Here is a 15433-nt window from a genome sequence, read left to right on the forward strand (position 1 = left end):
TGCTTCTTCTTACAGGGCTGGTGTGTTCAGTACATGTCAGCATTTTTTCAAAGTCCACCCTTGATGCTTTCCCAAGAGGGTTCTAGAAAGTCAGCCCTCATGAACCTTCCTCTCTGACTTCTACCACCCAAGTGCTCCGATGGTACCTGCCCCCACCCTCGGCACTGGAAGAGAACACACATTGAGGCAGATGGTGCCTCAGGGTGATAAATAGGCACATGGAATTGAGATACAATAATTAAATGAAAGCAAGGCCTCCATCTAACAGCACAGCTTAATCCAAAAATTTCCAAATGATAGCACTTAACTCTTCATTTTTATCCTCTGTTATGTATGCCAAGTCCAAATTATCTGTTTCCAAATTAGCAAAGTAGGGATGTAATAATATCCCTTTTTAACTTCATCAAAGATACAGTTACCAGAGTTGTTGAGGTCAGATCTTGGGCCCTCGCAGCTCTAACAAGCTAGGCTTGCTCATCTTTCTTCAATAGGTTATTTAAAGAAATGTGTAACAGTAAAAAGCAAAAAAGAGAGTTACAATCAATGTGGCCACAATGGGAAGAGAAACAAAGAGGTTTGGTGACCCCACTCCCCAAGTCCATCTTCAGAGTCCCAACAGGAGGTTTAGGGAGGAATGCATAACTAAGCAGTCCTGGTTGAGGTGTGGTCCCGCCCATCCCTGATCCATCATCTCAGCTCCAGTCTCTCCTGAAGGTCAGAACAGTGTACAATCTCTTTCCAGAGACAAGCCCCTCCTCTGCCTGGCACCAGGCTTCAGCCTTTTCCTTCTCTCAGCATGAGACTCCTGGGGAAATCTCAGTTCCTTGGGGACCATTGTTTCAGTAGTCTGAGAACCAAAGAGAAGGGTACAGAATACCTGAATTCCTGCCAGGATGCTTACAGCACACTTACTACACTTCCTTTTTCTTGCAGTTGGGCTGGGACCACATGCTCAGTTACCCAGCCCAGCCTCACTGGCCAGCCAGCGGGCCACCTCCACAGCTCTGGGAATGAGTCTCTGTGTCCCTCCCACCCCCCACCCTACCCCCGGCTTTGTCAGCTGCTTCCTTAGTCCATGACAGGATGTAGCAAATCCAGACCTGAGTTAATGTCTTCCCACAGACTTGGATAGTGTTTGGGCTGGTTTCTCTGGGGGGCGGGGAGGTATTTTCAGCATTCTGTCTGTCTGTGGAATAGGCTAAAAGAGCATGTGGAATGTGTTCACCCAGGAGTAAAACCAGGGTATAGTTCAGAAACACAATTGTAACATTTCCCTTGTAAATCCCCTACATGAAATCAGGTTGGTTATCAAAAATGTAACTAATCCCAAGCTCTCTAGCCAAACTTCTGTGCTGATGTTAAAATAATTTTAAGAGTCGTGGTAATCATCACTGTAACAACAATTTATATGAAATTAATAAACCCAAGGCATCCTGGCCAGAGTTTCATGATGAGGTTTAATTAATAAACAATGTTGTAATTATAGACACAGCGAAACATGGTCGCCAATCTGGGGACTCCACTATGCCCAGGCACTATGTCCATGACACACAATATTGCTAACAGCTATAAACTTACCAGGTTTCAATGTGATAACGCTGCAGGACGGTCTCTCCACTGTACATAAGGAAAAGTCTCAAAGACAATCACTGCTGGCCCCGGGAAAACATAGGGTAAAGGCTGTGTTCATGGATGCACATCAAGCAGATTATTTTTTGTTAAAAAAATTAGATTTTTAGGAGTCACAGCCTCAGTTGTTGTTCTTTTTAATTCACCCAAATACAGTCTTTTTTGAAATAAAGATGGAATATGGAAATTGGCATGTTCTGTTTTGTTTTGTTTTATTTCACTGTGATGTAAAGGTATCATGCCATAAAAAGCAAGCTATCAAGGAGTGTGTGTGTGTGTGTGTGTGTGTGTGTGTGTGTGTGTGTGTGTGTGTATTTAACACCTAGAAGGGACAACTGCTATAAAGAAAAGCATAACTTGCTATCAAGGTAGGGTATCCGTTTGTTGCCAGAGCTGCTGGGGATGAAGCAGAGACTGAGTGAGGAGCACCCCGAGTGGGCTGTGTTAGTCAGAGAGAAGAAGGCAATGTGGTCAGAATAGCAAGGACCAGAGCCAACTTGTTTTAAACGAAGCGACAGATGAATATTAGCTTCTCAGAAGAGGGGATCATTTCCAGGGTTCTAGTGTATCTGTAAGCGGCTGAAAGAACACAGGTGGTGTATTTGTAATAAATGTATCTGCTGTACTTTCCTTCTCCAGTTCTCTAGAGAGTCGGGTCAGTTCTCGAACAGCGCATCTCAAGCTTCCTTCCCGAGTCTTTGGGTGGACAGTGAAATGTGAATGTTGTGATAATGGTGGCTGTTGTGACCGCGCAGAGCTTTCTTTCTGGCTGTGCTTCTGTGGTGGAGTTTTAGCAACAATGCCACTGCAGACAAAGAACAAAGACAAAATATAATTAATTAAACCAGGCTTGGTGGCAAAAGCCTAAAATCCCAGCTAAGAAGACTGAGACCGGGGAATCACAAGCTACAACCCTGCCTGGGCTGTGGAGTGAACTCCTAGCCAGCTTAGGACCATTTCAAAAATAGAAAATACAGAAGTGCCAGGGATAGAGTTTGGCAGTAGACATTTGTCTAGCGTGTGTGATTTAATCTCTAGTGCTGAAAAACAAAACAATTTTTTTTAATGACAAAAAAGCCATTAACCCTAGGTGAGAGGCAGGAGCATTAAGAATTGAGACAAACCCTGTACCCAAAGACATTTGTTACCAGGACATTAAGGCTGTTCCTTTTCTGTATCTGAGTAATAAATAATCATGGTACTCCTGTGTGCACATTCGAATACCCATTTTGTCTTTTTGACAGGATATCAAAATTAGAAATATTTATTATGAAACTGCTGTCACCAAGGATTATACCAATTTACCTGAAGTGTGCTTCAGGTAAATCTACCTTCCTAAATCTTGACAGCTTTCCTAGTTAACTTCAGCTGTCAACTTAGTTGTCTAAGGGCTCAGTCCACCATGGATGGTGCCATCCCTGAGCCAGTAAACCTGAACTATATAGAAAAATCACTGAACGTGAGCTGGGCAGCAAGCCAGTAAACAGTGTTCTGCCGTGGACTGTACTTCACGCTCTTGCCTTGAGTTCCCTCAACGATGGACTGTGACCTGGTAATATAAGCCAAGTAAATACTTTCCTCCCCCAAACAGCCTTTGTTTATCACAACAGCAGTAAAACAATCAGAACATCAGACTTTGATATTGTCTTTCAAATATCTTCCTTATCAAATTTTACTTTATTATTGTTTCATTTTTTTAGTGCAGTGAGTACAAGAGCGTGCAATTTAGGGCAGTAGGATGGCCAAGCAGTCTGAGAGGGTGAAATTTCACCTGAATTTGTTAGTCATTTGTATTTAATTTCAGTGAATAATTTTATTCACTTAAAAATAGAGTGCCTTAATTTTGTGTAACTTTCTATATATTAAATATACCAACTCCTTGACAAAACGAGCAAATCTATTACAGATATTAGCCCAATAGTTTAAAATGAATTTATCACAAATACACATAACATTTATGAATAGTTTCTAGGCCTAACACTCTTCTGGGCCTCTTTTAGAGTTCATGTTCATTTTATCTTTACAAAAATCACCTCCAAGTATAGACTAGTCCTGATTTCATTTTAAAGATAAAGTAACTCTGTTAGTTGTCTACAGCTGTTATAACAAATTTCCCTGAGGTGGTGAATACCCATCATCCCAGCACTGAAGGGCTTGAGGCAGGTAGACTTTGAGTTTTAAAGCCAACCTGTGATACACAGCAAATGCCAGACCAACCTGAGAAGCACAGGGAAATAATGTCTTAGTTACTTTTCAATTACTGTAATAAAAAAAAAAAACTACAACCAAGACAACTTATAGAAGAGGCTATTGGGGCTTACATTTCTGATGTTGAGTTCATGCCCATCGTGAGGGCAGGAAACCAAACCTGGTTTCTTCAGAGGAGCAGCAAATGATCTAAACCAACCACTGAGCCCTAAACCACCAAGCCATCGCTCCAGCCCCAGAAAACAGATTTGAAAAGGACTTTAAAAAGCAAGAAATAAAAGTGTTCCATGTAAAATATACATGTGACATGAACATAGTGTCTACATCCATGATGTCAACTCATCATACATCTTAGTCCATTCAATCTATGTTGGAGTCTTAAGCACCTTAAAACAGAAATAAATAAATGAAAAGGGGTGTCAGCAAATCTTAAAGGAAACAACGATAATTGTCCTGGAAGAATTTTCAAATTTCACCTTAAGACCAAAGCAGAAACCTGGAAGGCGCAGAGCTACAGCGACAGATGAACACAGCAAAACTGTTTTATCTGGTACCTGCTCTGTTCTGTTCCCTTGGCAACTCCAGATACTTTGGCTTCCCTTCTTCTGTTGATGACCACACAGCAACTCTGCAAGAAAGCTATGGAGATGTTGTTAGAGGCCACACCCTGTATTGGCTAGTTTGTTTTTTCGTTTGTTTTTTGTCAACTTGACACAGGCTAGAATCGTCAAACAGGAAGGAGCCTCAGTTGAAGAAATGCCTCCATGAGATCCAGCTGTAAGGCATTTTCTCAATCAGTGATCAATGTGGGTAGGGCCCAGCCCATTGTGGGCATTGCCATCCCTGGGCAACTATAAGGTCCTGGGTTCTATAAGAAAGCAAACTGAGCAATGCATAAGGAGCAAGCCAGTAAGCAGCTTGCCCCCCAAGGCCTCTGTATCAGCTCCTGCCTCTAGGTTCCTGCCCTGTTTGAGTTCCTGTCCTGAATTCCATTAGTAATGAACAGCAATGTGGAAGTGTAAGCCAAATAAACCCTTTTCTCCCCAACTTGCTTTTTAGTCATGGTGTTTCATTGCAGCAATAGAAACCCTAAGACAGCCTCCTCAACAACAGCATCCACTGTACCTACTCAGAGTCCCTGAGCAAAAGGGATGAAACAAAACCACCAAAAAATCATTATGGAAAATCTCAGTCAACTCCTGAACAGTTATTTGACAAGGAATTTGATTGTTTTTTTTTTTTTTTGGTTTTTGTTTGTTTGTTTGTTTGCTTTGATTTTAAAGAGGTTCCTTCTTTTTTTTTTTTTCTTTTCTGAAGACTGTGTATGCTTGATTAGACATGAGAAGATTTTCTTCTGTGACAAAGTTTGACAGGAGACAGGGCAGAGTTCCAAAGCTCACATATATGTCAGCTGTATATCATCCTTGTATCAGTTCCTCTTCATCTTTTTAAAGGTTGCATTATATTAACTAAAGTTAATTAATATATAAAATTATTTTAAGTTAAAACATAAAAATTGTATGTATTTATTGACTGCCGCGTGGTGTTTCTGCACATGTATACATACAGGCTAAACATGCATGTCCCCCGATTCTTCACGGTAAAAAGTGTCTCTTCCTTTTTTTAGGGAGTTGGGGAGAGATGGGGTCACATTGTAACCTAAGCTGGTCTCAAACTCACAGTGATTCTCCTGCCTCACTGTCCTGGGTTCTGGAATTACTGGGGTAGGCCACCAAATCCAGCTAAAAGCATTTTCTTTGAAAGGGTTGTGTGGTGCCAACAATCTGTTTTCACTTGTTTTAGGGGACAACTGTGGTAAAGGTCAGCCCCTCCCCAGCCCACCCATGTCCCTGTCACTCACTGCTCTAAAAGAACAGAGTTTCACCGTCCCCAGGGAATCTCAGCATGAATGCTGGGTTTCCAGATGATCTGTAGCTGGAAACAGCTAGAAACATGTTCTTGAGTCTCAAGCAATTCAGCTGTGGCTCAGGTTGCTGAAAACTGTTTTGACCATCTTCCCTAAAATACAAACCCTAAACATTTCTCAACTTCAAACCAAAGCTTTCAGGGTAGCTAAAACTATGTAACTGGCATTCAGCTAAATCCCAAGAGGAGGAATTCTGATAAAACCCAAGGCTAGAAACTGTTACCTGAGAAGCAGGCGCTTGGCAGATGGAGGCAACAGACTAATGTCTGCAGGTCAAGATGCTCTTGGGGATATTAGTGCCTCAGAATAGAATTCCCTTAGCAGGATAAAGTAACTTAGCCGGCAATGTAGGAAATGAATGTTTTTGTTCCTGTAAGCTAAGTCGCCCGGTGACTTCTATTCAGATCTTCTGAGATTTGTAACTACATTTGAGTCTGTTTTCTGTTTGGAGACGACAGGATCCACATGCTATAGAGCAAGGCCATGTCTTCTCTCTCCCTCCCCCTCCACTGCTTTTCTTCTCTCACAATGTGGACACTGTAAGTGTGTATGGTGTGTAAAATAAGAGTTGTAGGTTATTTTTACATTGTTTCAGCCCCTCTTAAGAAGAATGTTTGACTTGGAAGTGTTCAGAGGGGCGGGGCTTTTCGGTAGTGTCACTATGCAAACTCTGAGCTGACTTGGAGTGGCCCAGGAGTGACCCAGTAGCTCTCAGGCTTCTGGATCATTCTCAGATGGGGCCAGAGGCGTGCAACGGCATTCATCCCCCGATTCAGAAAGACGCATCTGTATTTGTGCTTTCTGCCCCAATGTCTGGATTCCTGAGGGAGCAGAACCCTGGAAGAAAGGGGGCAGTGGATCTGAGTTCATCTGAGCTCATCCACAGGACAGTAAGGACCAGCTTCCAGGGCCTCCTTCACGCGTCCCTAGCAGAAAGTGGTGCGGCGGCGGGGGTGGGGGGAGTGGAACGGGTTGGGGGAGGATTTTTGGACCACAAAAATCATGAAGAGACCCTACAAATGTCATCATGTGAAAAACTTTTATTTAAATTTATTATACACTTCAAAATAGCCAGAAAAATAGATTTTGACAGCTCCCAGGATAATGAAATGCTAAACACTCACTATCCCGATTTGACTCTATTTACATGTTATTGTATATAAACATAACACACAATACTCCTTAAATGTGTACAACTATATGTCAATTAAAATATTCTAAAGTTAACAATTATTGTTAAATTCATTTTATCAATCTCCATAAGAACAAATTAAATCAAAACAGTTGTGAAAAAAAAAAAGAGAGAGAGAGAATTACTCATTTGATATGAGTTTTCTCTTGCCTTTGACCAGAGTTTTTTCTCGTGGCCAGTAATTAGAGCAATGGAGTTATTTGCTGGTGCATTAAGGGGGAGTGAATGAGCAAGTGAATGAGACCTTCTCCCTTTGCACACTTGCAGCTGCCGATGCCTGCCTTCCTGCTCTGTTGTCTGCCCTGACCTCTGCTCCCTGACATATGCAGTCACAGAGGGCTCAGCAAAGCTGAGGCATGCTTTCCAGAGCTGCATCATCTTGTTCAGCCACACACAGGTTAGTGAACTCACTGCAAGCAGCGAGTACTCTGGAGATTCACCAGCAAACAGGTTCATAATTCACAAACGCGGGAAGGTCCTAGGGTTGGGATGAGATGTTTGACTGAGAAGTCAGTATATAACTAACAAGGGAAATGTGCAGGCGACATGGGAATAGGCTCCATTGTGCCTGTGGCTAGGACAGGGAGGAGTTTTGGGGCTTTGTCCAAGGCCTAGTATGGGCAAGGTGTCTTATTTTCAGAAGCTAGCTATTTTTTGATCTCCAACATACATGAATCTCCAAAGTCTTGTTTCCTAAAGATTTCTTTTTGGAGAGAGAGAGAGAGAGAGAGAGAGAGAGAGAGAGAGAGAGAAAGAGAGAGACGCACATGCAGATGTCCACAAAAGACAGAATGGGTCATCAGGTTCCTTGATTTTGTTGTTACATGGGGTTAGTGAGCTGAACTCAGGTCCTCTGGAAGAGCAGCACATTCTTTTAACTGCTAGGCCATTTCTGCAGCCCTTAAAAAAAAATCTTAATTTTTCTCAAACTCAGTTTTATGGTGTCATTGTATGTATTGCTATATCCACACTTACTACATGTGAAACTATAGAGTGATTCTGTTTCTGTTACTGGAACACAGACATCTCTAAGGCTGAAATGCCATTATTTCTGGCATTTCCTTGCAAACAGCAGGGGCAAGGAGAACGTGGGTAGAATTAGAGCAACTGTGGCAAACATAAGTGGTGAATCCATGTTGAAAATAACCAGACGTTTATGGTACTGCGGCATCAACTTTCTGTAAGCTTGACATCTTTCAAAGCACAAAAACAAAAGGATGTGGGTGGGGGGGGGGAGGCATAGAACGTTATTGTCTGGGCCTGAGTAGCAAGCGGTGTGCTTGCTGTCTTAAACCTCTTCTGGCGAGACAAGAATGAGAACACCTCACCCTGCCTTCTCTGGTCCCCAAGCATTCAGTGATTATCAGTCACGGTGAGATGGAGTGGAGTTTGCAAGTCTCTGAGTCCTGTCTGGGCAGAGGAGATTGCAGATAGACTTTGGGAAGAACCAAGTCATCCCTAGACCACCGGGCCACGCCTCCTACTGTCCCGATCCCAGCCAATGAATATGGGCACGCCCACCTCACTATTACATATGTATGATCCTGGCTGGCCTCCTGGCTTCTTTTCTGCCCCAACACCAGATGCAGGCTGGCATTGGCTCCTGCTTCTGAGGGAGAAGAGCAGATCAACTCTGCAGGCCCCTTTCCGAAAGCTCATTCGGAACAGACCCCTGCCTGCAGGCTCCCAGCATCCCAGCTCCCTGGCTATCCCCAGGGACCATTGGCAGCAGACCAGGCCTCATGAAAACCTCAAAGGCATCCCAGCGCTACAGAAGCATCCGGAGAAACGCCAGCCAGTGCTACCTCTACCAGGACTCTCTGCTGCTTGGGTGAGTGCCCTGCTGGGTTCTCCAAAATGAATGCATACACTTATTTCTCTGGGGTCACAGGGAACTGGGGTGTCAACCTCCGCAATGCTCGGAGAGGGAGAAGCTGCAAGCTACTGCTGCTGACAGGAGCTGGATGCTGCACGCACTTTATCGCCCGCCAACTCCACCATAGGTTTTTTCTGCCTGTCCCTGCTTCCTTGATTGCTAGTGTCGGAAGAGAGCAGACAAGACACCTGTCACCTCAGACAAATCAGGTGTTTGCTGGAAAGGCTTCTGATGACTTAGGCGTGGGCAAGGGTGGGAACTGAAAGCATTAGGTTTTTGTTAAATACTGAAAGCTCCGCTAACTCCGGAGAAAAGTTTCCTTCAAGAAAATAAAAGACACCTCAATTAGAATTAAAGGAAATGTTTTATCTTTAAAAAGCTATAGATTATTCATCTCCACTTAAAAAACGTATTGAGTTACATATCAAACATTACTAGGGAGGAAAGACTCTGTTATAAGTTGAAAGGGTGTTTTTCTACACAGTCGCTATGCCCTGGAGGAGTCTGCCCCATGCACTCGCTTAACTCATTTTTTCCTTGGGGTGGGAGGGGGCACTTACTAACTCTCTTGCCTTGGGTTTAAAATGAACACAAGTGAACAGAGAGTCATCTCTAGGTGATATAGGTTTGTGTTTATTTCTTTAGCCTTCAGTGCAGAAGAAGGAGGAATTCTTCCTCTAAATTTGGCTGGTCACCTTGGTGAACCTATAAATGAGATTGTCTCCCCTACCAAAACTGCTACTCCTTAAGAGTGAACTCAAACAGGGAAATCCTCCTCAGCTCTCTCCTTTGGTGTCTCTTACCTTGAGAAGTCATTCTTTTTCACTGACCACTGAAGTAATAGAATCCCACAAATGAGTTTCAGTGGGCTGCTGACTCTCAGTCTATGGACACACACACACACACACACACACACACACACACACACACACACATACACACCGTCCAGTTGACCCTAGGATAGTGAGATGCAGAAATTACTTAAGAAAGATGCTCTTTGCTGGAAGCAATTCTATAATTGGATTTCCTCCATGATGCTCCGTTTCCATTCAGTAACTCAGATGACAGCTTTAATGCTGATGAAAGCGGGGACAGCAATGATCCGGAACAAATCTTCCAGAACATACAGTTCCAGAAAGATCTCATGGCAAATATCCGCTGCAGACCCTGGACCATGGGCCAGAAGCTGCGGGCACTGAGGTAAGGCCTCCATGGCAATCATTAATAAAAGGGAATATACTTTATGATAAACAGCCACATCCTGCCCATGGAAGCTGGGGTCAAGAGAACTGCGACTATCTTGTGTCTGACTCAGAAAACTCCCAAAGATGCTTGAAGGGACCATCTAGTCACATAGCTGTTACTGTGTGTGTGTGTGTGTGTGTTGTGTTGTGTTGTGTTGTGTTGTGTTGTGTTGTGTTGGTAGACAGTTTGGGGTTTCTAATCTCTTTTCTAAACACTAGATTTTCACATTGTCTCCCAACTCACAGGAGACAGGGTAAGAGCTGGAATCAAAGATACATCCCCTTAACTCCCTGCTTTATCTCTCCTGGGAAGGAACTCTCTTCAGTGGCCAGGTTATTAGGATATTTTGAGTCTGTTAGAGACTCTGTCTCCCTCAAAGTTAATTCATAGTTATGAATTCCAATACTACCTCTTTCCACCTCCAGCTGTTTGATGTTGGACAAGTTTCCTATTTCTCCAGATACAGGATCCTCTCTTTGAAGCAGAAGTGAAGGTAAACAATGACTCCTACCTCCTGCAACAGTGTTGCTGAAAATATCAACAGCTAAACACTTGGAGTGCTGTCAAAAACACTGCCTGTGGCACCTCTCAGAGCCAGACACTACCAGAGATGAACCCAGTCTTCCCTACCCTCTCTCTCTCTTCTCATCTCTGTGACAATGGGGATGGAACCCAAGGCTTCATGCATAATAGCCCATACTGGACCACTGAACTACATCCCAGGTCCCCAGAATTTTTGATATTCATCAGCTTGATCCTTTCGTCCATTCAGGTTTGAACTTCTGAAGTTTGAGCTTATTGAACATTAGATGTGCTGAACATTGTGTCAGCTATGTGTTCAATATGTAATATGCATGCCTACGAAGGGATTGCCACAGATCCCATCAGGGAGCTGGCGGCGTGGTCTTCATGACTGATGCTACTGAGCTGTGGTGGTGGACGTTATGTTTAAAAGATAAATTTACTGTGCAGCAATCCCCATACCTGTTGTTCAGGCACCTCCTGTACATCCAGAACTACTGTCCTATCGTGCTCTTCCCGGTGGTTTTCTAGATGCCAGTGTGCATTCCTTTTCCTCCATACCTCCCGTCTATCAGGCTGGTACATCTTCCTATCAAATCACCCCTTCCTGAGATTTGAGTCCCAGTCTGACCATCATGCCCCTCTGGCTAAAGACATTCACACCTTCTTCTCAAAAGGCTAGAGTGGGTTCTCCTCTGACCACTTCCTATGTCTGTTTCTGGATCTCATCATCTCCATCCTTTGAGGGTGGACAACACTGTGTCCACTCGTCAGATGAGAAAGATCGATTGAGACATTAAGAAAGCAGCCTGAGCAACTGCAGCCAGTGAGTGCCCAAAATAGAAGAGATTTCCTGGGAGGACTGAGGGCAGGGGGGATGGGAGCATGAGCGATCAGGTTGTGGTGGGGCAATGGAGGGGGAGAGTACTGGAAGAGACTACTGGAAAGTGGGAGCATGTCCTGGTCGGGTAAAAACCTGGCGCAAGGGAATCACCCAGGAATCTTCAAGGATGACCCCAGCTTACACTCCTAGCCATAGTGGATATGTAGCCTGACCTGGCCATCTCCTGTCACCAAATTGGTGCCTAGCCCCATTGTCATCAGAGAGGGGTCATCCAGTAATGGATGGGAACAGATGCAGACCCATAGCCAACATTAGGCAGAGCTCAAAGAATCCAGCAGAAGATGGGAGGAAGGACTGAAGGAGCCAGAGGGGTCAAGGACACCATAGAAAACTCATAGAATCAACTAACCTGGGCTCATAGGGGCTCACCGAGACTGAACCAACAACCAGGGAGTCTGCATGGGACTGACCCAGGCCCTCTGCACATATGTCACAGTTATGTGGCTTGGTCCTCTTGTGGGAACAGTGGGAACAGGAGCTGTCTCCAACTCTTTTACATGCTTTTGGGACCCTACTCCTCATACTGGATTGCCTTGCCCAGCCTTGAAACATGGGGAGGTGCTCAGTCTTACTGCAACTTGATATGCCATGTTTTGTTGATACTCATGGGAGACCTGCCCTTTCTGAAACAGAAAGGGAGGAGGAGTAGAATGGGGGGTGGGAAGAGAGGGGGGTTGGCGGGAAGGGCTAGGAGGAGAGGAGGGAGGGGAAACTGTGGCCAGGATATAAAATAAAAAATAAATAAATGTATTTAAAAAAATAAACTATATGCTCTGACCCCAAGTCCAGGTCTGTGTTAACTATAGAGATCTTAAGTAATCTTTGGAGCAATCAATTTAAAGCTAAAGAAGATTAAGTTCTACCAGAACTTTCAAACACCATTTAGAAATGACAGTTTTCCATCTAAGTAATGGGGAGTTAAACTCTGTGTGTGTGTGTGTGTGTGTGTGTGTGTGTGTGTGTGACACAGAGAGAGAGAGACAGAGAGAGCTGACTTGTGTGTGCACTAATAATGCCCAGGGGTCAACATCAGCCATCTTCCTGTCTGTCACTCTCCACCTTATTCTTTGAGACAAAGTCTCTCACTGAACCTGGAGCTCACTATTCCAGCTAGACTAGCCGGTCAGTGAGTTCTCTATATCATGTCTCCCACCCACGTGGCGCTAGGCTTACAAATATACAATGTTGTGCCCAGCTTTTACCTGGGTTGGGTATCCAACTTCAGTTTCTCATGCTAACACCATTAGCAACTGTAGTGGTTTGAAAGAAAATGGCCCCCAAAGGGAGTGGCACTATTAAGAGGTGGGGCTTTGTTGGAAGTAGTGTGTCACTGTGGGGGTGGGCTTTGAGGTCACTTTTGCTTCAGCTTCCCTCAATGTGATTGTCAGTTGACTTCCTGTTGCCTGTAAGATGTAGCACTCTGAGCTCCAGCCACACATCGGCCTGCATGCCTCCATGCTCGCCACCATGAGGATAATGGACTGAACCTCTGAAACTGTAAGTGAGCCAGCCCCAATTAAATGCTTTCTTTCTAAGAGTTGCCTGGGTCATGGTGCCTCTTCACAACAATAAAAACCCGCACTAAGATGCAACTCATTCCCTTGAGCCCAAATTAAACCTTTTTAAATATTGAGACCAGAACAGAGCTGCTTGCCATTTTTTCAGATAACTTCAGGAATAAAACACAAACTCTGGTGTCCGGTGAACTCAATCATGTTGTCTGACTCACCAGAGCTCCCAAACTGGCAGATGCAGGCCACACCTCAGGCTGACAGCAAGGCTCCTCTGTCATCCCCTCGTGACTGGCGTCTCTTGCTCTTTACCTTGAAGAGCTACTGGAGCACCACGGCTCTAATTGGACCCACCCAGGCTTGTCCTGGTGTCTCTGGAGGGTGCAGAAGGCACTGAACCCTGACTGCTTAGAAATCAAGGAAGGACTCCAATACCAGTAAAAACTATCTGTCTTCCAAGACGCCACACACGCTTGCTTCCTGTTTCTGGGCCTGAGTTGTGTGTTCCCCTCCCTCATCTCTCTACCCCTATCATTCTCCACCACAGAGCTGCTGTGACCTCTTCTTCATCACTGCATCTTGACAGCTGGGGCATCTTTACTGAGTAGGAAGCCCGTCTAGGACAACTCTTTTATGAGAGGGCTGGGGAGCCAGACCAGATCCAGGACAGGTTTCTAATGGCCCTGCCAGGGACCAGGCCTTAGTTTTAGTTGACTGGAACTGCCTGGGGCTGAGCACGCAGTCCTCAGGAAGACCACAACTCAGGGGCAACCAATCAGTAGGTGCTCCACAGCCTTCTGCTGGCCAAGAGAGCTTTTCCTACCCTGTAGCTAAAAGGTCCCTAACCATTAGAGCTTCCCACCAATCAGCCCCTAAATTAATCTTTCCCCCACCAATTAGCATCAGATTAATTCCTGCTCCCTGGAATTCTCCTAACTCTGCTTAAAAGAAGCTTGCAAACCCCTCCCCCTTGTCACAACTTGACACCCCAACATGTTGGAAGTAATAAATGTATCTTGCTAATTGCATATGTGACTGACGATCTTCTCTTGAACCCCAACATTTTATGCATGTCTGTATTCCACTGTCCTTGACCCAAAATAAGAGTGCAAAAAATACATTCAAGGAACAAAGTTACAAATAAGATGATGAAATCATTTGCCATTTTGACTTTTGCAGTATTTTATTTTTTTACATGCATACTGTATATGTGTTTAAAAGCTCTCCCTGGTGTGAAGGGCATGGCATAGGCTAGGACATCAACTTTCATCCTTTCTGTATCTGTTATTTTCATCAGAGTAGAGCCAGTGAGTGTGGGTGGTAGGCTACAATAATGAGGGTATTAAAACTCAGAAGGAGGAGAGAGGAGGAGGAAGAGGAAGATCAAGGTTATCCTTGGCTATATAGCAAGTTCAAGGCCAGCCTGGGCCACACTCGAGACCCAGACTCAACAAAAACAAATTATAATGAAGATATTGCAGTTAGTGGAACAGAAGTCTAAACTCCAGAATTTGGTGAAGTGATGATTTGGGGAGGTCACCTTGTCTGTGGAAACAGGAATTGACTTGTCCCTTGTGCTCCCAAAGGATTTACATTCAGTGGGTGTTATCAGGATGGCTTGGGGAAGCACATACAGGAATGTCCTGTTAAATAAACCTGTCCAACCCACAAACTGACTGAGTGGAACTGAGGTCTTCAGTACTGAGTGTAACCCCACAGAGAGGCTGATCATCAGGTGTGGATGAGTAGCTTTGCCTTGGGTCAGATTATTATAATATATATATATATATATATATATATATATATATATATAAAATCATTAGATTATTTGAACAGTGTGCATCTCTGAGAGCCTCTGACATCAGCTCAGCTCATGGTGCTAACACTCACATTCCAACCCTGTTACTCATTCAGTTATTATTTTAACCATAACTATTCCAGTGAATTCAGCCTACTGTAAATATGTACACGTGCATACTTGCATGTGGATGTGTGTGTGTGTGTATATGAGTGGGAGGGGGGAGAGTAGGTTCGTGTCTGTGTACATACTGTGGAGGCTAGAGGATGGCCTCTGGTGCCATGCCTCAGGACTTTCTCAACCTCATTTTATGAAATAGGTATCTTACTTGTATGGATCTGGCCTCACCAAGCAGGCTAGGTCAACTTGACTATTTCTAATAGTGAAATTCCAAGTGATCACCATCACACCTAGCCTTTATGGTGGTTTTGGGAGATTGAATTCATTTTTTCATGCTTGTAAGGAGAGCATTTTATTGACTAAATAAATTCCTCCAATTCCAAATGTTGTCCATTTTTAAGAATCAATCATTTTCTGGGTATGGTGGCATGTACCTTTAATCCCAGCAGTTGGGAGGCAGAGGTCAGGTTCATGGCCATATAAACACAGCTTCATTACACT

At 44.1% G+C, this 15433-nt stretch overlaps 1 protein-coding gene across 1 annotated transcript in view; it reads left to right on the forward strand.

The window, feature by feature from the left end:
• Positions 1 to 8698: 8698 nt before the first annotated feature.
• Tmc3 (transmembrane channel like 3) overlaps positions 8699 to 15433 on the forward strand; it is a 36831-nt gene continuing 30096 nt past the window's right edge. The window contains 2 exon segments of the mRNA XM_036168497.1: positions 8699 to 8787; positions 9886 to 10032. Coding sequence (XP_036024390.1) covers positions 8699 to 8787; positions 9886 to 10032 — 236 coding nt within the window.

The sequence above is a fragment of the Onychomys torridus genome, chromosome 1 (genome assembly GCF_903995425.1).
Source record: "Onychomys torridus chromosome 1, mOncTor1.1, whole genome shotgun sequence".
NCBI classification, from domain to species: domain Eukaryota; kingdom Metazoa; phylum Chordata; class Mammalia; order Rodentia; family Cricetidae; genus Onychomys; species Onychomys torridus.